Source organism: Scyliorhinus torazame, chromosome 17, assembly GCF_047496885.1.
Source record: "Scyliorhinus torazame isolate Kashiwa2021f chromosome 17, sScyTor2.1, whole genome shotgun sequence".
In the NCBI taxonomy this organism is placed as follows: Eukaryota; Metazoa; Chordata; class Chondrichthyes; order Carcharhiniformes; family Scyliorhinidae; genus Scyliorhinus; species Scyliorhinus torazame.
The window spans coordinates 100104153-100128913 of record NC_092723.1 but is presented as its reverse complement, the minus strand read 5'-3'; the positions used below and the strand labels follow the sequence as shown (position 1 = coordinate 100128913).

At 44.5% G+C, this 24761-nt stretch overlaps 1 protein-coding gene across 2 annotated transcripts in view; it reads left to right on the top strand.

The window, feature by feature from the left end:
* LOC140394017 (E3 ubiquitin-protein ligase MGRN1-like) overlaps window positions 1-24761 on the top strand; it is a 247376-nt gene that overhangs the window by 76462 nt on the left and 146153 nt on the right. For both annotated transcript variants that reach the window (XM_072480789.1, XM_072480788.1), the window contains exon 5: window positions 13110-13227. In XM_072480789.1, the coding sequence (XP_072336890.1) occupies window positions 13110-13227 (118 nt within the window). The remainder of the gene's footprint in view (window positions 1-13109; window positions 13228-24761) is intronic.

Here is a 24761-nt window from a genome sequence, read left to right as displayed (position 1 = left end):
TTGTGGTCATGAGGTAAGAGGACCACTTAAATTGATTAAGGAAAAATTGGTGAGTGAGAAATCAGATCTTACATTATTGGATTACGTGTCAAATTTTAGAAACGATTAAATAGAGCAGGTGAATTGGCTGGACAACATTTGAAAGTTGCACAAAATGTGATGAAACGGGTCGCAGACAAGAAATCCAAAGTTTGTAGTTTTGCCAGTGGAGATAAAGTTTTAGTGTTGTTACCAATGGTAGGTGAGCCTTTAAAAGCTAGGTTTTGTGGACCTTATCAGATTGAAAGAAAATTAAGTGAGGTGAATTATGTGGTTCAAAACACCAGAAAGAAGGAAGACTTACCGAGTGCGTCATGTGAGTATGCTTAAAAGGTACTTTGAAAGGGAAGGAGAGAAAAAGGAGGAGGTTTTAATGATTCTAACTCAACGTGACAAACCAAATCCAGATGACTGTGAATTTGACATACCTCAAATTAAATTGGAAAACGAGGATGTTCTTAAAAATTGGGATAAATTGTTGAGTTACCTTCCAGAGGAAAAACTGACTGACCTGAAAGTGTTATGGATATCACGTGGGCAAGTTTGTGGAGATAAATTGGGAAGTACTAAAATGGCTATACATGATGTAGATGTGGGAAAGGCTGTTCCAATCAAACAACATCCATACAGACTTAACCCTTTAAAATTGGCACAGGTTAACAAAGCGATTGAGAGTATGCTTAAAAATGGCATAATTGAAGTGGGTTGCAGCCAATGGAGCTCACCCATAGTGATGGTACCCAAACCAGATGGTACCTAACCGTTGTGTGTGGACTTTTGAAAGGTTAATGCAGTTACAATAACAGACTCCTATCCTATCCCACTTTTGGAGGATTGCATTGAGAAAGTGGGACAATCAGCTTTTATTTCTAAACTGGATTTACTTAGAGGTTACTGGCCGGTACCTTTATCCGAAATGGCGAATGAGATTTCAGCTTTTGTGACTCCAGATGGTATATACCAATTCAAAGTTATGCCATTTGGCATGAAAAACGCACCAGCCACATTTTAACAGTTAACTAACAAAGTTGTTTCAGGATTACCCAATTGTGCGATATACATCGACGATGTGGTAATTTTCAGACAGACATGGAAAGAACAGTTAATACATCTGATGGAGTTATTCGATCGACTTCAGGAGGCGGGTCTGGTGATAAACCTAGCCAAAAGTGAATTTGGAAAGGCCCAAGTCACTTTCCTTGGCCATACAATCGGACAGGGTCGAATGGTCACACGGGATGTGAAACCAACAGTTATTGAGGAGTTTCCGACACCCTCAAGACGAAGGGAAATAATGTGATTTCTTGGCATGAGTGGATTTGATCGTGTGCAAACTTTCTGTCGCGCGGTTGCTCCACTGATGGACCTGCTGAAGACACGTCAAAAATTTCATTGGACAGCGGACTTTCAACAGGTATTTGACTGCCTGAAAGCTGTGATCACCAACGCTCATGTGTTGGAGAATTACAAGGGACTCCGTGATCAGATTGAACTAAAGTATCTGACTTTAAAGAGAAATGCTGAGACATAGAGAAATGGATGGATCGTGCAGAGACCCTCTTGTTCAAAGAGACTGTCAATCGAGAAGGATTTCAGTTGGAGGAAGAAGAACAAAAATGGACTCTATTATTATATCTGGTTGCGTGTGTTTTTGAAATGAAAAAGTATTTTTACTGTGTGCATTTCTTAAAGGATAGTGAAAAGGTGAAAAATGAAACCATCTTGAAGTTGATGGGGTTTTTTTTCTTGGGGGGGAGGTGTCATGTGAGAGTACCTTTAAGAAATAGGTGTTTAAGAAATGTACCTTTAAGAAATGGTAGTTTATCAGTGATGTCAGAGTGTGCGTGGAGCTGGGCTGTCTGTCAGCTTTTTACTTTTGTTTTATGCTGTTTGCTGCAGGGTGTGTTTTAGTTTCGTTTTCAGTGTTTGAGCTGAAGCCAGACAGAGCAGGTGTACTGTTGATCTCTCTGCCATGAAAAGACTATCTCTTGATCAGTTGGTGAATTCAGAATTGTAAATGTTCTCCGTATTGAATGTAAACCTAATGTGCTTCTGTTAAAAGGTGTTTCTTTTGTCTTCTGGATGTTGTTTTGAAAGTTATTAAGGATTACTTAGTGTTGTATTCTTTGGGGGTTGTATTTGAATTGATGGTTGCTAAGATGTTCACTATGTTTTAAAAAGGTAAATGTCAGTTCATAGAATAAACATTGTTTTGCTTTAAAAAATACTTTTCCATTTCTACTGTACCACATCTGTAGAATGGGCCGTGTGCTCCCCATACCACAATCTATTAAAGGTTGTGGGTCAGGTGAACTCCATGATCCACTTTGGGGTTCTCCAAACCCTGGCCCATAACAAATATGAGAGTGATAAATGGAATTGGATAGGAATGGCATGAGAGAAATGGCATTCGTAGAATGGAATGACATGGGATTAGGGTTTACAGAAATACTGTTGCAATAAAGACACTAATTTTGTTCACAATGCAAGTTCTTCCGTAAAACTGTCAAGAGTCCATTCTGTGCAGCACGATGGCGCAGTGGTTAGCACTGCTGTCTCACGGCACCGAGGTCCCAGCTTCGATCCTGGCTCTGGGTCACTATCTGTGTAGCGTTTGCACATTCTCCCCGTGTTTGCGTGGGTTTCGTCCCCACAACCCAAAAGATGTGCAGGGTAGGTTGATTGACTATGCAACATTGCCCCTTATTTGGAAAAAATGAATTGGGTACTCTAAATTTGTAAAAAAAAAAAAGAGTGTAGTCTAAAAATTTGTTAACATTACTGTTTGACGCGTTCTATTTCCAACAATCTAGGTAGAAGTTAAATTCTTCCATTACAACCACAATACATCTGGTCCACCTTCACTGACCTCCTGTACTTGTACAACTCTCTACTGTCTACTGCATCGCCACTGTCAGAATGTCTTTAGCCAACTCGTACCAGAGTCTTGACTGTTCGTTTGTTCTACTCATAGTGGTTTTACTACTGAATAGCCATTCCTAAACTACTTCTTTCGACTCCTGTAATTGGACCATTTATCAATATGGCTGAGGCAGTGGCGTAGTGAAATTGTCACTGGACTAGTAATCCAGAGACCGAGGGCAATCGTCTCAGCACCTGGGTTCAAATCCCACCACGACAGATGGTGAAATTTGTATTCAATAAAAATATGGAATTCAGAAGTTTAATCGTACCCATGAAATCATTGTCGATTGTTGTAAAAACCCACCTGGTTCACTAATGTCCTTTGGGAAAGGATATTGACTCCAAGCCTATAACTTCTAAATTTCTCCTGAAATGAGCCACTCAGTTCAAGAGTTCAAAACTGCACGCACTATTTTCGGTGCGGTCTAATCAAGGTTCTGAAGCAAGACTTTGCTACTCTTGTTGGCAAACCCTCTTGTGATAAACGCTAACGTACTATTAGCCTTCCTAATTGCTTGCTACACCAAACTCTATTGTCCTGGGGGAAATGGTGATCGACTCTTAATGGATACAAGTTTCAGCCAAGCCTGGTTTCTTTGCACAATACACAGAGGCTGTGTACCTGTCTGTGTCCCAAATTGACCACAATTCCCATGGTCCTTTGCAGGTGGCCATTTTACATGGCTACAATCCACCGTGTTCTTGCCACTCAGTATGTCCATCCAATTCCTCTTGAAGCACTCTGTATCTTCCTCATAACACATGTTCCCATCTCGCTTTGTGTCATCCATGAACTTTGACATATTACAGTTGGTCCCCACATCCGAATCATTGATATATATTGTGAACAGTACAGTTCCTTGTGCTACCCCTCCAGCCACAGCCTGCCAACACAGGAATGACCCGTTTATCCCTACTCTCTGTTCGACAATCCTTAATCCATGCCAATATATTACCTTCTATTCCATGTGCTTTAACTTTGCTAACCAACCTCCTGTGGGGGACTTTATCAAAGGCCTTCTGAAAATCCAAGTATACGACATCCACTTCATCCCTTTTATCACTTATTTTTGTAACATCCCAAAACTCTCCCAACTAGTTCATCAATATGATTTCCCATTCATAAATCCATGCCAAATTTATCCATCTATGCCAAATCCGATCATTATCCAAGTGTCCATTTAGCACATATTTTATAATAGCTTCTAGCATTTTCCCTCCTCCTGATGTCAGGCTAACAGGTTCGTAGTTCGGTGTTTACTCTCTCCCTCCGTTCTTAAACAATGAGCTGACATTGCTACCTTCCAATCTGCAGGAACTGTTCCAGAATCTATAGAATTTTTGATGATTACCAATGCATCCTCTTTTTTAACACTCTGGGATGTAGAATATCCGGTCCCAGAAATCTATCAATCATCAGACCCATGAATTTCTCCAATACAATCCTCTTACTAATACTAATTTCCTTCTGTTCTTCATTCACCCTAGCCCCTTGGATCTCTGATTCTGCGAGATTTCTTGCATCTCCCTCAGTAAAGACAGGCACAAAATAATCAGTTTTCTACCATTTCTCCCTTCCCCATTATAAATTCTCCTGACTCTGCCTGCACATGATCTTTTAAAAAATATATATATTTTATTCAAGATTTTTTGGCCAAACAACAGTACGTAGTGTTTCTTTTAAACAACAATAAATAACAGTGGCCAGTTTTAAACAAATAAATAAATAATATATGAAGAGAAACAAAAACCAAACTAAATGGCAACTGCCTTGTCAAAAATAAATACTCTCCAAAGATACAATCCAACAGTCCAATATACATTACCTAAAACAAGTGCCTATACATATACAATAACATCCCTGAGAGTCCGTCCAATTTCTCCCCCCCCCCCCCCCCCCCCCCCCCCCCCCGGGTTGCTGCTGTTGTCTTCTTCTTTTCCATTCCCTCTATCTTTCTGTGAGGTAGTCGACGAACGGTTGCCACCGCCTGGTGAACCCTTGAGCCGAACCCCTTAGTACGAACTTAATCCGTTCTAACTTTATAAACCCTGCCATGTCGTTTATCCAGGTCTCCACACCCGGGGGTTTGGCTTCCTTCCACATTAACAATATCCTGCGCAGGGCTACTAGGGACGCAAAGGCCAAAACATCAGCCTCTCTCGCCTCCTGCACTCCCGGCTCTTCTGCAACCCCAAATATAGCCAACCCCCAGCTTGGTTCGACCTGGACCCCCACCACCTTCGAAAGCACCTTTGCCACCCCCTCCCAAAACCCCTGTAGTGCCGGGCATGACCAGAACATGTGGGTGTGATTCGCTGGGCTTCTCGAGCATCTCGCACACCTATCCTCTATCCCAAAAAATTTACTGAGCCGTGCTCCAGTCATATGCGCCCTGTGTAACACCATAAATTGTATCAGGCTTAGCCTGGCACACGAGGACGATGAGTTTACCCTACGTAGGGCATCAGCCCACAGCCCCTCCTCAATCTCCTCCCTCAGCTCTTCTTCCCATTTCCCTTTCAGCTCATCTACCATAATCTCCCCCTCGTCCCTCATTTCCCTATATATGTCTGACACCTTACCATCCCCCACCCATGTCTCTGAGATCACTCTATCCTGCACCTCCTGCGTCGGGAGCTGCGGGAATTCCCTCACCTGTTGCCTCGCAAAAGCCCTCAGTTGCATATACCGAAATGCATTCCCTTGGGGCAACCCATATTTTTCCGTCAGCGCTCCCAGACTCGCAAACGTCCCATCTACGAACAGATCTCTCAATTGTGCTACCCCTGCTCTTTGCCATGCTCCAAATCCCCCATCCATTCCCCCGGAACAAACCTATGGTTATTTCTTATCGGGGACCGCACCGAGGCGCCCGTCTTTCCCCTATGCCGTCTCCACTGCCCCCAAATTTTCAATGTAGCCACCACCACCGGGCTTGTGGTGTATTTCTTCGGTGAGAACGGCAACGGTGCCGTCACCATACCTTGTAGGCTAGTCCCCCTGCAGGACGCCCTCTCCAATCTCTTCCACGCCGCTCCCTCCTCTTCTCCCATCCACTTACGCACCATTGAAATATTGGCGGCCCAGTAGTACTCACTTAGGCTCGGTAGTGCCAGCCCCCCCATGTCCCTACTGCGCTGCAAAAATCCCCTCCTCACTCTCGGGGTCTTCCCAACCCCCACAAAACTCATAATACTCTTCTCGATTCTTTTGAAAAAAGCCTTCGTGACCACCACCGGGAGGCACTGAAACACAAAAAGGAATCTCGGGAGGACCACCATTTTAACCGCCTGCACCCTACCTGCCAGTGACAGGGACACCATGTCCCATCTCTTAAAGTCCTCCTCCATCTGTTCCACCAACCGCGTTAAATTAAGCCTATGTAATGTACCCCAATTCTTGGCTATCTGGATCCCCAAGTACCGAAAGTCCCTTGTTACCTTCCTCAACGGTAAATCCTCTATTTCTCTGCTCTGCTCCCCTGGATGCACCACAACCAACTCACTTTTCCCCATGTTCAATTTATACCCTGAAAAATCCCCAAACTCCCCAAGTATCCGCATTATCTCTGGCATACCCTCCGCCGGGTCCGCCACATATAGCAACAAATCATCCGCATACAGAGATACCCGGTGTTCTTCTCCTCCCCTGAGTACTCCCCTCCACTTCCTGGAACCCCTCAATGCTATGGCCAGGGGCTCAATCGCCAGTGCAAACAATAACGGGGACAGAGGACATCCCTGCCTCGTCCCTCTATGGAGCCGAAAATAATCAGACCCCCGTCCATTCGTGACCACGCTCGCCATCGGGGCCCTATACAGCAACTGTACCCATCTGATATACCCATCTCCAAAGCCAAATCTCCTCAGCACCTCCCACAAATAATCCCACTCCACTCTATCAAATGCTTTCTCGGCATCCATCGCCACCACTATCTCCGCTTCCCCCTCTGGTGGGGGCATCATCATTACCCCTAGCAGCCTCCGTATATTTGTATTCAGCTGTCTCCCCTTCACAAACCCAGTTTGGTCCTCATGAACCACCCCCGGGACACAATCCTCTATCCTCGTTGCCATTACCTTGGCCAGAATCTTAGCGTCCACATTCAGGAGGGAAATAGGCCTATAGGACCTGCATTGCAGCGGGTCTTTTTCCTTCTTTAGGAGGAGCGATATCATTGCCTCTGACATAGTCGGGAGCAGCTGCCTCCTTTCCCTCGCCTCATTAAAGGTTCTCATCAGTAGCGGGGCCAGCAAGTCCGTATATTTCCGATAGAATTCAACTGGGAATCCGTCTGGTCCCGGGGCCTTCCCCGCTTGCATGCTCCCAATCCCTTTCACTACTTCCTCCGTCTCAATCTGTGCTCCCAGTCCCCCCCTCTCCTGCTCCTCCACCTTAGGAAATTCCAGCTGATCCAGAAAGCACATCATTCTCTCCTTCCCACCCGAGGGCTGAGCTTCATATAATCTTTCATAAAATGCCTTGAACACTCCATTCACTCTCTCCGCTCCCCGCTCCATCTCTCCCTCCTCATCTCTCACCCCCCCATCTCCCTCGCTGCTCCCCTTTTCCTCAGTTGGTGGGCCAGCAACCTGCCCGCCTTCTCCCCATATTCGTACTGTACACCCTGTGCCTTCCTCCATTGTGCCTCTGCATTAACCGTAGTCAACAAGTCAAATTCTACATGTAGCCTTTGCCTTTCCCTGTACAGTCCCTCCTCCGGTGCCTCCGCATATTGTCTGTCCACCCTCAGAAGTTCTTTCAACAACCGCTCCCTTTCCCTACCCTCCTGCTTTCCTTTATGTGCCCTAATAGATATCAGCTCCCCTCTAACCACTGCCTTCAGCGCCTCCCAGACCACTCCCACCTGGACCTCCCCATTATCATTGAGTTCCAAGTACCTTTCAATACACCCCCTCACCCTTAAACACACCCCCTCATCTGCCAATAATTCCATGTCCATTCTCCAGGGTGGACGCTGTTCTTTTTCCTCCCCTATCTCCAGGTCCACCCAATGTATAGCGTGATCCGAAATAGCTATAGCCGTGTACTCCGTCCCCGTCACCTTCGGGATCAGTGCCCTTCCCAAAACAAAAAAGCCTATCCGTGAATAAACTTTGTGGACATAGGAGAAAAACGAAAACTCCTTACTCCTAGGTCAACTAAATCTCCAGGGGTCTACTCCTCCCATCTGCTCCATAAAGTCCTTAAGCACCCGAGCTGCAGCCGGCCTCCTTCCGGTCCTGGACCTCGATCTGTCCAGCCCTGGGTCCAGCACCGTATTAAAATCTCCACCCATTACCAACTTCCCCACCTCTAGGTCCGGGATACGTCCTAACATACGCCTCATAAAGTTGGCATCATCCCAGTTCGGGGCATATACGTTCACTAAGACCACCGCCTTCCCTTGCAATTTGCCACTCACCATCACGTATCTGCCCCCACTATCCGCCACTATGGTCTTTGCCTCAAACATTACCCGCTTCCCCACTAGTATAGCCACCCCCCTGTTTTTTGCGTCTAGCCCCGAATGAAACACCTGCCCCACCCATCCTTTGCGTAGTCTGACCTGGTCTATCAGTTTCAGATGCGTCTCCTGCAGCATAACCACATCTGCCTTAAGTTTCTTTAGGTGTGCGAGTACCCGTGCCCTCTTTATCGGCCCGTTCAGCTCTCTCACATTCCACGTGATCAGCCGGGTTGGGGGGCTCTTTACCCCCCCCCCCCCCCCTTGTCGACTAGCCATCTCCTTTTTCAATCCAGCTCCTCACCTGGTTCCCACGTAGCCGTATCCCCCCCCAACGGCGCCCTCCCGCCCCGACCACCCCACCCCATATCAGCTCCCCCTTCTCCCCAGCAGCAGCAACCCAGTTAACCCCCCCCCTAGATCCCTCACTAGCGTAATTGCACACCCCATGTTGCTCCCAGAAGTCAGCAAACTCTAGCCGACCTCGGCTTCCCCCCATGACCTCGGCTCCCACTGTGCGAGGCCCCCTCCTTCCTGCTTCCCTATTCCCGTCATGATTACCATAGCGCGGGAACAAAGCCCGCGCTTCCCATTTGGCCCCGCCCCCAATGGCCGGCGCCCCCAGCTCCTCATCCTCGCTCCCCCCCTCCCCCACGACATGGGGAAGAGAGAAAAGTTACAGGGTCGCAGGATTAACAACTGGGGAAATCATCTCTTCCCCCTTTTCCCCCCCTCTTCACCCCACATATTCGCCCCACCACTTTGTCCCAAACGTTCTTTTTCTAGCCTGCTTATTCCAGTTTCTCTTCGACAATAAATGTCCACGCCTCTTCTGCCGTTTCAAAGTAGTGGTGTTTCCCTTGATGTGTGACCCACAGTCTTGCCGGCTGCAGCATTCCAAATTTAACCTTCCTTTTGTGCAGCACCGCCTTGGCCCGATTAAAGCTTGCCCTCCATCTCGCCACCTCCGCACTCCAATCTTGATATACGCGGATCACCGCGTTCTCCCACCTACTGCTCCGGGTTTTCTTTGCCCATCTGAGGACCATCTCTCTGTCCTTATATCGGAGAAATCTCACCACTATGGCTCGAGGAATTTCTCCAGACCTCGGTCTTCGCGCCATAACTCGATAGGCTCCCTCCACCTCCAACGGGCCCGTCGGGGCCTCCGATCCCATTAACGAGTGCAGCATCGTGCTCACATATGCCCCGACGTCCGCCCCTTCTGCACCTTCGGGAAGACCAAGAACCCTTAAATTCCTCCTCCTCGCATTATTCTCTAGCACCTCCAGCCTTTCTGCACACCTTTTGTGTTGTGCCTCGTGCATCTCTGTCTTCACCACCAGGCCCTGTATGTCGTCCTCATTCTCAGCAGCCTTTGCCTTCACAACCCGAAGCTCCTGCTCCTGGGTCTTTTGCTCCTCCTTTAGCCCTTCAATCGCCTGTAATATCGGGGCCAACAGCTCCTTCTTCATCTCCTTTTTAAGTTCTTCCACGCAACGCCGCAGGAACTCTTGTTGGTCAGGGCCCCATATTAAACTGCCTCCTTCCGACGCCATCTTGCTTTGTGCTTGCCTTCCTTGCCGCTGCTCTAGAGGATCCACCGCAATCCGGCCACTTTCCTCTCCTTTTTCCATCCGTGTCCAGGGGGGATTCCCTTCTGGTTTACCGCACAGTGTTTTTAGCCGTTACAATTGCCGTTGGGGCTCCTATTAAGAGCCCAAAAGTCCTTTCCACCAGGAGCTGCCGAAACGTGCGACTTAGCTGGTCATCGCCGCACCTGGAAGTCCCCTGCACATGATCTTAACCAAACGTTTCCTTTTTACATAGTTACAGCAGCGTTTGTAGATTGTTCTTTTTTGCTAATTTACATTTATATCCTATTCTCCCTATATCAGTTTCTTGGTCCTCCTTTACTGTATTCCAAGATGTGACCAATCCTCAGGTTTATTACTGTTTTCGGCAACTTTATAGGCCTTCTAATCTTATGCAATCCCGAACTTTGTTAGCCATAGTTGACTAACTTTTCTCTTTGGTTTTTTGTGCCTTGAAGGAATGCATAATTGCTGTAAACTATGTAATAATTCTTTAATGACCTTTACCTATGTCCATTACCTATGTACCATCACATTCTTTAATGTATTTTCCCAATCCACTTCAGTCAATTTGCCCCTCATACATTCATATTTCCCTTTATCAGATGTAACGCCCTGGCTTCAGATTAAACTACCTCACTTTCAAACATCATGTAAAATTCTATCATATTATTGCCACTCATCCCTGAAGATTCTTTTCCAACAGGATTATTGATTATTGACCGTTACATGATACTAGATCTGAAATAGCCTGTTCTCTAGTCAGTTTCTCAACATACTGTTCTAGGAAACAATCTCTAACATACTCCAGAAACTCGTCCTCTAAGAGTCCACAGCATTAGTGTTCATTAGGTTTACGCAGTCTATATGCAGATTGGAATCACCCATTATTACTGTATTACCCATGCTGCATGCTTCTCTAATCTCCTGATTAATACCATGCACCACATTATCACTCCTGTTTGATGGCCTCTAAACAATTCTTACCAATGTTTGCTGCCCCTTGCTGTTTCTCAGCTCCACTGAAACAAATTCCACAAATTCTGATCTGAAATCCTCTGTTCCCATCCCTTATTATCAGCGCAACACCACCTCCTTTCCCTTTTTCCTTGTCCTTCCTAAATGTTGAATAACTTTTGAATATTCAGTTCTGAGTCTTGTTCACCCTGTAGCTATGTGGCAATGAGATCCCCTATTTGAGCTTTTAAATCATCTACCTTGTTGTAAATGGGACGTGCATTCGGAGAGTGTGCCGTTAACTTTGGCTTTTTAACATTCTGCATTCTGAGCCTAGACAATGCTAACCTTTTTCCTGTCTTCTAATTTGACTGGCTACTTTTCTACTTGTTACCAGCTTTACTTCCTTCCAATTTAAGCTCAAGCCCGCCCCCCCCCCCCCCCCCCCCCCCCCCCCGCCCCGGCCCGCCACAATAGCACGAGCAAACCTCCCTGTGAGGATATTAGTCCCGTTTCTGTAAAGGTGTAACCTGTCCATCTTGTTTCTTGTACAGGTTGCATCTGCCCCAGAACTGGTCCGAGTGCCTGAGAAATCTGATGGCCTCCCTCCTGTACCTGTTCTCCAGCCATGCGATCAATCCTCCTATTCCTATGTTCACTCGCACGTGACACTGAGAGTAATTCTGAGGTTACTGCGCTCGAGGTCCTGCATTTAAATTTCCTTCATAATTCCCTAAAGTATGTTTTCAGGACCTGAACCTCTTTCCTACCTATTTTGTTGGAACCAATATAGACCTGATCTCCGGCTGATGACCATCCCCCAGAAGAATGTCCTGTAGCCGCTTGGTGACACCCTTGACCCTGGCACTGGGGAGACAACACACTATCCTGGAGTCATGTTTGTTTGATCCCATGACAATTGGATTTCCTATTGCTATTGCTCTTCCACTCTTCTTCCTCCCTTTCTGTGCAGCTGAGCTAGCCAGGGTGCCACAGCTTGGCTCTGTCTGGACTCCTCTGAAGAACCATTAACCTCACCATTATCCAAAATGGAAAACTTATTTGACCGACATTACAACAATGATTGCACTTCAAAAATACTTGATTAGCTGTGAAGTGCTATGGGCTGTCCTAATGGTTGAGAAAGGAGCTACAGAAATGCAATAATTGCAATAACAATTACATATTGGCAGCTCACTTTATGGCAACGCTCATCTGAGCTCAAGCTTGTTGCGTCTCTGGGATTTAAATAAATACTGAATTACTTGTTTTTATGGAAATTATTCCCCAAAATAAAATCATTTTAAGGTCAAGCACGGTAGCACAGTGGTTAGCACTGCTGCCTCACAGCTCCAAGGACCAGAGTTTAATTCCGGCCTCGGGTGACTGTGTGTGGAGTTGGCACTTTCTCCCCGTGTCTGTGTGGGTTTCCTCGGGTGCTCCTGTTTCCTCTCACAGTCCAAAGGTGTGCAGGTTAGGTGGATTGGCCATGCTAAATTGCCACTCGGTTCCAAAAGGTTAGGTGGGGTTACTGGGTTACCGGGGTAGGGTGGAGGCGTGGGCTTTAGTAGGGTGCTCTTTCCAAGGGCTGAATGACCTCCTCCTGCACTGTAGGGGTTCTATGAAAGTTTTATGATCATCTTTTACAGTTTTTTTTCTGTTTTTTGTGACTATTCATTTTGAATCGTATCTATTTGCAGAAAGCTACATATCTAATGTCAGTAAGTAGCCCCTTAAAAATATGCTGCAAATTTATATTCTTTGGGGGTTTGGATGTCCCTGTCAGAGATCCCAGCTCAGGGATACTCTGTACTTACAGTACACAGCTGTGTCCTGACAGTACACAGCTGTGTCCATCTGGCATTGTGCTTTTCAAACTGGGATATATCTCAGTTGCTATCTGGGGATAGAAGGAATACTCACCAGCAGAAACTCCTGTTGAGCTGAATGCTACCTTTTTAAATTCAGTGCTGCTTAGCACAAACATGGAAGATTGCTGATGCTGAAAATTTCAGTATACAGTTTGAAGTTATTCAGTGATAACACTGGATGTTTATATTTTTGGGTTATTAGGTAGGAGAAAGCTGTTATTATGTTTTTATAACTGCTTTTATGTTTGTTTTAGATATACATCAAAGCATCCTTACATGCATTCCGAGACCATCCATTACAAACGAGGGGTGAGCCAGCAGTTCTCACTTCCTTCTTTTAAGATTGACTTCTCCGAATGGAAAGAAGATGAGGTAAATACTCCTTTTTGTTCATCTTTCCTCTTAATCAGGATTTCCTTTATTTTATTTTTCTCTCCCCAAACTCCTTTCTGTTCTGAAGGAGTAACCCATGGTTCTAAGAGTTTGGTTTCATGCCTCACTTCATGCAGGCGTGCTTCACTTGTGAGCCAGGACTAAGTGCTGTGAGCTGCGCTCCATGGAGTACAAGTCATCACTCAAAGTCAGAAACCTCCAATTCAGTCATTCACCTCCTGAAGAACGAGTAGCGTTTGGAATTAAATGCTAGTTTTGTCAGTGATGCACGTAACCCACAAATGAATGTTTAAAAAAACATTCCCATGATTGACACAGAATCGCAGGACACAATTTCATGCTTCAGGCTTTCACTGAAATGAACCAAATAAAATCAACACGGACTAAACATGACTTAACAGGCAATCAATACACTAAGGGCTGGATTCTCTTGTCTCTGAGCCACGTGTTTCTCGATGACATGAGCTATTCCTGCCTCTTGTCAATGGGATTTCCCATTGAAGATACCCTACAACGCCGGGAAATCTAACTAACACAACCAACATATTGACATGTTTCTACTTTATGCTGTACACCCAGTAGTTATATAGCCTTGAAGATTGTAAGGACCTTCCTGTTGATCCCCTTATTTCCCATTTCTTTGTCGTTATCATGTATCTTCACCTCAAGGATTGCAGCGGTTCAAGAAGACAACTCGCCCACCACCTTTTGAAGGACAACTAGGGATGGGCAATAAATGCTGGCTGAATCCAGTAAGCAAATAACATCCTGTAACAGCAAATAACATCCACATCCCGTAAACAAATAAAAAATACATTTTTCTGTCTATTATTAGCGGCAAGATACTGGCGTGGATAGAGGATTTACTGACTGGCAGAAAGCGGAGAGTGGGGTTAAAGGGCTTCTTTTCAGGATGGCAGCCGTTAGATAGTGGTGTTCTGCAGGCGTCAGTATTGCGACCACAGCTATTCACAAATATACATTAATGATCTGTAAGTGGGAACTGTGGTTTTTGTTGCTACGTTTGTAGATGGTGCAAAGCTATGTAGAGGGACAGGTTGAGTTGAGGACGCAAAGAGGCTGCAGAAGGATCTGGACAGGCTAGGAGAGTGAGAAAAGAAGTGGCAGATGGAATATACTGTGGAGAAGTGTGAGGTTATGCATTTTGGGAGGAAGAATAGGCATAGACTATTTTCTAAATGGGGAAAGACTTCAGAAATCAGAAGAACAAAGGGACTTGGGAGCCCTAGTTCAGGATTCTCTTCAGGCTAACAAGCAGGTTCAGTTGGCAGTTAGGAAGGCAAATGCAATGTTAGCATTCATATCGAGAGGGCTAGAATGCAAGAGCTGGGATGCACTGTTGAGGTTGTATAAGGCTCTGGTCAGACCCCTTTTGGAATATTGTGGGCAGTTTTGGGCCCCGTGTCTAAGGAAGGATGTGTTTGCCTTGGAGACAGTCCAGAGGATGTTCACAAGAATGATCCCCGAAATGAAGGACTCTGTAGTTGAGGACTCTGGGTCTGTACTCGATGGAGTTTAGAAGGATGAGGGGAAGATCTCATTTAAGCTTACAGAATACTGAGATGCCTAGATGGAGTGAAACTGTAGAGGATGTTTCCACTAGTCGGTGAAACTAGAACCCGAGGACACAGCTCAAGACTGAAGGGATGATCTCTGAAATCGGAGATGAGGAGGAATTTCTTCAGCCAGAGGGTGGTGAATTTGTGGAACTCATTGCCGCAGAATCATAAAATCATAGAAGTTACAGTGCAGAAGGAGACCATTTGGCCCATCGGGTCTGCACCGGCCCTTGGAAAGAGCACCCTACGCCTCCACCCTATCCCAGTAATCCCACCCAATCTTTTGGAAACTAAGGGAAAATTTAGCATGGCCAATCCACCTAACCTGCACAGCTTTGGACTGTGGGAGGAAACTGGAGCACTCGGAGGAAACCCTCGCAGACATGGGGAGAAAGTGCAAACTCCACACAGTCATCCAAGGATTAAACCTGGTACCCTGGAGCTGTGAGGCAACAGTGCTAACTACTGTGCAACCATGCAGCCCCAGAAGGCTGTGGAGGCCATGTCATTGAGTGTCTTTAAGACAGAGATAGATAGGGTCTTGATTAATAAGGGGATCAGAGGTTAACGGGAGAAGGCAGGAAAATGGGGATGAGAAACATATAAGCCATGATTGAATGGCGGAGCAGACTCGCTGGGCCGAATGGCCTAAATCTGCTCCTATGTCGTATGGTCTTATGACCTTTTTGATCTATGGATGTTTAATTGACATATACCTTTAAGTCGAGCAGAAGAAGTTAGGAACTCAAAGGTTGCAAAATAGTACACTGCTATGAAGATTTCGATTTTGAACAGAAGAACTCGGGGACATTCTGGCACCCAAGAGATCGGAGGATTTGGTTCGATTGGTTGGCTGGTAGCTAATGGATTGGCCAAAGACTCTATTCTGCCCAGCGACAGACCGTGATTGGGTCCTACTAGGTGGGATGTTTTCAGAGATATCAGGAAGGAAACAGAACCCCCTGGATGCCGAGATCCTCTCTCTTTTGCTCCAAAAAGGTTTCTTGTTTGCAGTTTCTGAATATGCAGCGAAGTCTTGAGATCCTGATGATATTTTCTCGGAATTTATAATTAATTTCAATTGTGTTGCGACTTCAGTCAAGGGGACTGGAATTGACCACATTCTACCCCAGGGTGCCGTAACCAGATTAAGTTCCAAACCGTCTCCAGCTTTTCTGCAGGCTCTCTTCTCCCTGCCATGCCAGGGCAAGTCTTCCAGTGTCCTTAGAAAGTTGCTTCATTCACCCTTCTCCTCCAAAAGGCTGCATGCTGAGTCAATAGGAACTTTCAATAGATTTTTGTTGGGTATGAGTGCCAGAGCAGATGGATGAACAGCTGCTAAACTGAGTTGAAATACTGATTAGCCATGATTTGATGGAATGAAGGAACACACCAAGGCTGAATAGCCTACTCTTGTTCCTATGGGGACTGGACTTGGGTCGGCAGGACACAATTTCAAAGTTTGCACATGACCCAAAACTTGGAACTATTGTGAACCATGAGGAGGACACTGATAGACTTCAAGAGGACAGAGGTGAGTGAAATGCGCAGAGAAATGTGAAGTGATGCATTTTGCAAGGGAGAGGCAACATCAAGGTGGCAATTCCAAAGCAGGTGTAGGAGCAGAGTGACCGGAGTGCTGAAGGTGGTAGGGCAGGTTGAGAAATCAGTTAATAAGCTTCATGGGATTCTGGGTTTTATAAATAAAGGCGAAGAGTACAATGAGGTTATGTGAACCTTTATAAAACACTGGTTCAGCCTCAACTGGATTATTGTGTCCAAGCCTGTGCACTGCTCATTTGGAAGGAAGTGAAGACTTTCGTGAAGGTATTGAAAGAAACGGACAACAAACATGGCGGTAGAGCATGCCGATACAATTGCAGAACCAAACCTGGAAGGACAGATGCCACAGATGCACATATCAGAAAATCCTCTTGCGGAATATGGTCTCTCTCAGTACATGCAGAGAATAGTTGAGAATGAAAAACTGAATGTGGAGAAAACGTTTAAGCAGAAAGTGTATCTGAAATCCTGTCCAACTCTAGTGTATCTGGATCAAATTGTGGTACCCATTCTTTACAAGTCCTTTCAGTTCTGGCAAAAGAAGGACCCTCCCCAGTCCTTTGAATTCTGGGCCGATCACCTTCTGAAGACAAGTCAGTTTGAAGAGACAAATTAGCTTGCACACAGAACTGAAGACTTCAGAAGTTCAATGCAGTTGAGAAGGGAGAATATCACATTTTGTAAAAACAATTAAAGGGAAAAAAATGAATAAATGGAGAAGACCAGAAGATGCACGAAGTGGCCCATTATCTAGAAAATGAATGATAACTGCAGAGCTTCACAATGTTCAGAATTCATATAGTTTTTACATTGATTCTTGATTCAAAAACACATTTATGAGAGATGTTCCAGGGATTAGAGACTTAAATTATATGGCTAGATTGCCGAAATTGGGAATGTTCCCCTGAGAGCAGAGAAGATGAAGAAGAAATTTGCAAGAGGTTTTCAAAAGAATCGTCTGGACTGAGCAGATGAAGAGAAACTTCTTATTGACAGAAAGGTCAATAACCAGAAGTCACCAATATATGGTGTTTGGCCAAAGAACATGAGAACGCAACTTATTTTTAAGTGGCAAGTGGTTAGGATCTGGAATGCACAAACTGTGTGGGTGGTGGAGAGAGGGCCAGTTGTGGCTTTCAGAAGAGAATTGGATAATGATCTGAAGAGAAAAAATGCTGAGCCATGGGGAAAAGGCAAAGATGTGGGACTAGGTGAGTTGCTCTTTGAGAGCTGGCACAGACACAACGGGCTGAATGGCCTGTGCTGTAACCATTTTAATGACGATAAATAGGATGTGAAGTCTTTGGGTAGGGTACAGATGAGATGTACAAAAATGATTTGAGGAATGAGGCACACAGTAACATGGAAAGACTGGAGAAGCAGAGATGGTTCTCCTTGGATCAGTGAAGACAAAGAGGAGATTTAAAAGTGTTGAAAATCATGAAAGGCTTAGATATTACGGAATCCCTAGAATGCAGAAGGAGGCCATTCGGCCCATCAGATCTGTATCGACCCTCTGAAAGAGCACCCCAACCAGGCCCACATCCTATCCCAGTAGCTCCACCTAAACTGTACACCCCTGGACACTAAAGGGCAATTTAGCATGGCCGAGGGGTGGCATTGGCGCAGTGATTAGCACTGGGACTGCGGCTCTGAGGAGCCGGGTTCGCATCTTGGCCCTGGGTCACCGTCCGTGTGGAGTTTGCACATTCTCCCCATGTCTGCGTGAGTTTCACTCCCACAACCCAAAGATGTGCAGGTTAGGTGGATTGGCCATGCTAAATTGCCCCTTAATTGGAAAAGAAATAATCACAATTGGGTACTCTAAATTTTTTTTTTTTTAAATTAGAATGGCCAATCCACCTAACCTGCATATGTTTGGGTTGTGGGAGGAAACTCGTGCAGACACGGGAGAACGTATAAACTCCGCATAGACACGCAAGGCTGGAGTTGAACCCCGGCGCTGTGAAGCTGTGGAGCTAACCACTGTGCCGCCCTAATAGATAGGTGAAAAAGAAGTTGCTGAACAGCCAATAACCGAAGGACAGAGATTTAAGGTGATTGGCAAAAGAATCAGAATATGAAGAGAACCTTTTCGCTCAATGCGGAGTTAGAATTTATTTAGACTTAGCCCAGCAAGTTTTTAAGGCAGTTCTGGAGGAAGAACAGAGGAGTGGAACTAACACTCATTGCTCCCCTGTTTGCTGCTTTGAACCCCTATTGCTGTGTCTGCCGCAGGCACTCTCCCTGCCGCCCCCCACGGGCACTCCGCCGCTTTTTGGCAGGTGCTGTTTGTTATCTCCTTGCCTTTCCCTCCCCTCCCTAGGTCTGTCTCTGTGCAGTGCATGTTAATGCCAACTGCCACTGCAGTCTTGCATGCATTTGCTTTCTCTTTTTCCATCTCTCACTCTGTACTTTAAACAAAACGTGTACAATCAGTCTCCAGATCTGAGCCGCGCTCATTGAAAGGCACCCCCAATTGAAAAATCAACCTGGTAAATGCTTTTCCTGACTCTGATGTGGTTTATAATCTTTATTAGTGTTACAAATAGGCTTACATTAACACTGCAATGAAATTACTGTGAAAATCCCCTAGCCGTCACACTCAGGCTCCTGTTCGGGTACACTGGGGGAGAATTCAGAATGTCCAAATCATCTATTAGCTTGCTTTTCAAATTATCACGCGAATCATTTTTTCCCACACATTGTCTGGTTATTTTGGCTGAACCCCTTGAAACGTTTTTATCAATTGCAAGAGGGCTACAAATGCTGGCTGAGGCTCACTGTTCTAGTGGGGAAAGCCAAAGATCATTTAAGACCCTTTAATCATGTAAATTAGGGACCTATGACCCATTAAGGAACTGTGTGATCACCGTTGGATTCTACAGCATATGCCTGCAACTGTCAGTCAAGGGTAAGTTTTTGTTTCTTTTGGGGAGGAAAAGACACATGCCTGAGGAGCCAGGCATGGCCTACTACTCTCCAAACTCCAAGGGTGTTACAACACTGCCACATGCCTCTTACCATCTCTTTTCTTTCCCCCACTTCCCACTCTAGCTGAGGGCTGCCACCAGCAAGATCGGTAGCCTAAAATAGGTCCAGGGCCAGATCATCCCTAAGTTATTCAAGTAAAGCCCGAAGATTGATTTCTGTGGAAACGCAGGCTCTCATTCTTTGGGGAATGTGCTGCCCCTGTAGTATTGAGACTAATTTCTACACTGTTGTGTTATTTTTATCACAGGCTATATGTAACAGCAGGAAACTGAGTCCAGAGCACATTGCTCCAGTATGGGAGGTAGCTGTGTCCAAAATGGCCTCCTCTGATTTTTATCTGCTAACCAAATAGTGTTCTTTATGGATTTTATACAGAAGGAGTTTGGCTTTAGCATTCATTTACAATAAAGAATCCAGTCTAATTTCTCCACACTGATTTAGAATGATTTAGCAGAAAGTACTGGGATAGTTCAGTTAGGATCTGTTTTGCAGCTGATAGTGGGTGGGCATACAGAAAATTCAAAATCCGATCACTGTTTGGGAAAAAGCAGAGTTCTTTTTTTAATATAAGAAAGGCAGTTTTGTAAAAAAAAAACATGGGGTTAGGGGTTGCATCTTAAAAATGAAATGGCATGAAAGCACTTGACAAAGAGAGGGAGCAGACTTGAGACGAGCTATACAAATTAAATATTTCATTCAAAATGCTGAAGCCCCACCATGAATAAGCTTTGCAAAATAATATAGATTATCATAGAATTTACAGTGCAGAAGGAGGCCATTCAGCCCATCGGTTCTGCACCGGCTCTTGGAAAGAGCACCCTACCCAAGGTCAACACCTCCACCCTATCCCCATAATCCAGTAACCCCACCCAACATTAAGGGCAATTTCAGACACAAGGGCAATTTATCATGGCCAATCCACCTAACCTGCACATCTTTGGACTGTGGGAGGAAACCGGAGCACCCGGAGGAAATCCACGCACACACGGGGAGGATGTGCAGACTCCGCACAGACAGTGACCCAAGCCGGAATCGAATCTCGGACCCTGGAGCTGTGAAGCAATTTTGCTATCCACAATCCTACCGTGCTGCCTATAAAGTTTAGAAACCTTAATAGCTGCTGTAAATAGGTTTAACTTTAATAGAAGATAGACTGTTGGGACTTGAAATAAAAATAGAAAACGCAAATATTCAGCTGATTGGCCAGCGTATGTAAAAAGAACAGGCCTCAGAATTTAACTGTTGACCTAGGTCAAGAGTTCTGATTTGTTTTTCTAATCCTTTGATAGCACAATTTATGATCATAGATTATCATAGAATTTACAGTGCAGAAGGAGGCCATTGGGCCCATCGAGTCTGCACCGGCTCTTGGGAAGAGCACCCTACCCAAGGTCAACACCTCCACCCTATCCCCATAACCCAGTAACCCCACCCAACACTAAGGGCAACTTTGTTCACTAAGTGCAATTTATCATGGCCAAACCACCTAACCTGCACATCTTTGGACTGTGGGAGGAAACCGGAGCACCCGGAGGAAACCCATGCACACAGGGGGAGGATGTGCAGACTCCGCACAGACAGTGACCCAAGCCTGAATCGAACCTGGGACCCTGGAGCTGTGAAGCAATTGTGCTAGCCACAATGCTACCGTGCTGATCTGAAAGTAATGCACTTTTAATTTCAGCACAGCACTTTTAATTTCAGCACAACACTCACTGACTCTAATGTAGTCTTTTGTCAAATGTCTGATGCATGATAGTACTAACAATGAGGAACTATTTTCAAACTGAACCTTGTGCTCTGCAATCCCACAAAGGAGTAGTTATCTTCAAAATGATAGCCCTGACAATGCTATGTCACCATACTATATGCTTTTACCTTTTGTTTGAGCACAAGTATAGCTAACCCTGAAAGTGGTCAACTTCAAAGTAGCTCGCTAAAATGTTTTGAATTGCTTTGTATTACATATTTAAAAAAGTATCCTTTGAGCTGGTCACACGGCATGATTTCATTGTCAAGAGTGGACTTATAACAACGTTCTGATTATCTTTTGAGTACTGTTGTGTGTTCCGTGTAGGCAATTAATATATCACAGCAAATTACATAAAAGCTAGAAATTATTAAATGCCAACACTGGATTGATGCCTTAACTAGTGTAATTAAAATGCAAGTACTGGAAATATTTGAAATTGTGCGATGTAGATTGTTTAAGCTTTTCAAAAGAACTCTCAGATATCACAAAAGTAGTAAAACCCTACAAACCATTATTAGCAGTTGAATGTAGACATCGGGCCTGGACTTTCCTTTTGGGTTTTCAAGATGCGAGCTGTGCCTTTTTGCGGTTTCCAAAATGCGCACCACACTCATGATTGACTTTCCTCTGGATTTTATTTTTTTCAAAACTGTCCTTGTGCAGTTTACAAGCCACAATGCAGTGTGGGAGGAAGGTGGATGAGGAGGCAGGCTGGTTCGAAGGCCCGAGTCAGTCCTCCAGGACAGCAGCCCAGGTCCAACATTGTTCTTGTGCCCCTTAAGCCTTCTTTCCCCATGTCCTCTCCATGCCCCTATGTATCCTCCTTAACCATTTAACCCATATCCACTACGTGCAGTCCTCTGGGACCATGGGTGCTGGTGAAAAGAATTAAACCTGTAACAATCGAATGAAACTCTTATTCTAACTTCTCTTATTGATATTTTTTAAAAAACTTTTAGTTGTATGGAAAAGAATACCGTGAAGTGGACAGTAATTGTGCAAACAAAAAACATGTATTCAGAAACCACATCAAAAGCAGATTGTTATTTCAGCTTCTTAAAATGGTTGTTTCCTGAGCAGCTGTGTCAACAGAGCTGCATACTGCAGTCACATTTGGAACTCAACAAAGCATTCAGTGGCCACAGCTATCAAAACATTAGCTTTCTGCTCCAGACCCTCTGAAATTGAAAGGACAGGTGGTTAGATTTTTTTTTTAACCTGCAACAGTCAGACAATTTCTTGGAAAGTAAAATATATCTGGCCATTTAAATTTCAGCATAAAATATGACAGGAGAGTTAATCAGAACATTTTTGTACAGTTTGAAAGTATTATGGCATTTTCTCTATTGGGAAAAGTACTGTAATGCATGTCAATACTTGCATAATTGTGGTCAATATAATTGTCAGCGCATCCTTGTCAGACAGAACGTATGATCAATCACTGCATTAAAAAACACATCTATATTACAATGCAACATCTATAGTGACATCTTAAAATATCAAAATATTTAACATTTAGCTTTCAGAATGCTTCAGATTCCTTCGCGGGCTTCCTGCAATAGCAACCAACTCCCCAAGGAGCTGTTTCTGAAACCTGCACCAACACATGAAAATAGCTTGGGGAAGGAAATTCAGTGACCATGATATTGTGCACCTAAGGCCTTTCCGACCCGTGAAAATGCCAGATAGAAATAGCGTGGTGTTGTAAGGGTAGAGGAAGTTTGTTTTTGCCGTCAAAGTAAACGCAATTTCAGGTTTTCCGACTCCTGCCTTCATTGGAAGATGAAAATCTGTCCCATGGTGTTTCAAGAAAACCACTATGTGGAAGCGCTTTCAGTAATTAATTGCTTCTAATAGGTTGTGTATTTTTAAGGTACCTTTATTTTCAAAGGAAATCAAAGCTGAGGGACTCCTTCATAGAACGACAAGATTTCTACTTTTTTGGAAACATGTCCTTTTGATGTCAGGCAAAAGACCTGGTAAAGCTAACATTCATACTACCTTGTGGAAATTTCCAAAAGAATCGCTACATGACTTATCTCTGTGGGGTGCCATTGTCTTCAGGTCACTGCCGCAAACTTCACTTCCTAGCCGCCCACTCCATCGCTCTCCATGACAGCTCTGAGGCGAGACCAGTTTGTTCACATCCTCTGTTGTTTTTGACCCAATATGAGCTTCTGACTGCATATCTGTTGCATCACCAAGACAACCCATTCAACCTCGTAATATCAACTCTGCCTGAGGTTATCTTCTGCTGAAACTCTCATCCATGCCATGGTAACTTCTGGACTTGATTGCAGTGCTCTCCTCGCCAAAGTCCCTTTGTTGGCTCCTCGTCTGGTAATGGCCCAATTTTAAAATTTGTATCCTTGTAATTAAATATCTCCATGGCTTAACACTTTCTTATCTCTATAACACCTCCACCATCACAGTTCTCTGACATCTCTGCATTCCCTGAATTGTGACCTTATGTGTACTCCCAATTATCATTGCTCCATCATAGGCTGTGCCTTCTGCTTCATAGGCCCTAAGTGTTGGAATTCCCTTCCAACACCTCTCTGTCTCTCTACTTCTCTTTCCTCCATTAAGATATTCCTTAAAAGATACTATCAAAGATACTCTGACCAAACTCTTTGTCATCTGTCCTAATTTCTCCTTTGGTGGCTTGGTGTCAAATTTTGTTTGATTACTACGCTGAGAAACTTCTTGTGATGTTTCACTACTGTTGTACATTGAAACAGATGCGTTCTGAACTTCAACATCAGACTTCTTTATAAATAATGGATATTCAAAAATGGATATGTACATTGCAGTTAAAATTGTAATTATGCTTCAATGTCATGTTTGTACTTCCTCTCTAAATATTTTAAAAGAAACGTATCTAAACTTTTCATTTTGCAGTCATTAGGATAGCTCTCACAAAATTAAAAAATTGTATCAGAGGAACAACAATTTATACTGCATGAGACGAGAGTGCTTTGAGCGAGAAACCAGTTTTATTCTGCATGCTTTTGTTTAGATAAAAGAGGTGCAAAGTGTGCACATGTTCCTTTCTTTCAAACAGCCATTCCCTGGTTCATTCCCCAGAGCAATGCCTTGCCCAATCGGAGTCAACCTGCCTAGTTTGAATTTGAACAAAGCTGGGTAGCTAATTGTTTTGGGTTGCATTCTCCATGGCAACCTCTCCATCAACCTGAGTCCACTTCTCAACTGATAGATTTATTTTGACCATGTAAGCAGAGAGAAAATGAGGTTGGTTGCATTGTCTGACTGGTAAGGCTCTAAACCGGCAAAATATGTTGTGAGGAACTGAAGCTCCATCTAATGGTTTAGTTGGGGATCTATGCTAACTGACTTAATATTGGGAAATCCTATTTATGTGCCATATAGGAGTGTGACAGGAATGATGACGCACAAAAAAAGTAATGTACAACAATCTTGATGGATTTTTTTGAAAAGCAAAATGGGTGTTAATTTGGTTCAGATGTCTTGGAACCTATTTCAATTGTTATAACATTTAATTTGTGAACTCACTATCGGAAAAGATCAGAGAGGCAGAAACCCTTGTATCATTTCAAAAAGTACTGGGATGCGCACTTGAAGATTACAGACCAAGAACCAAA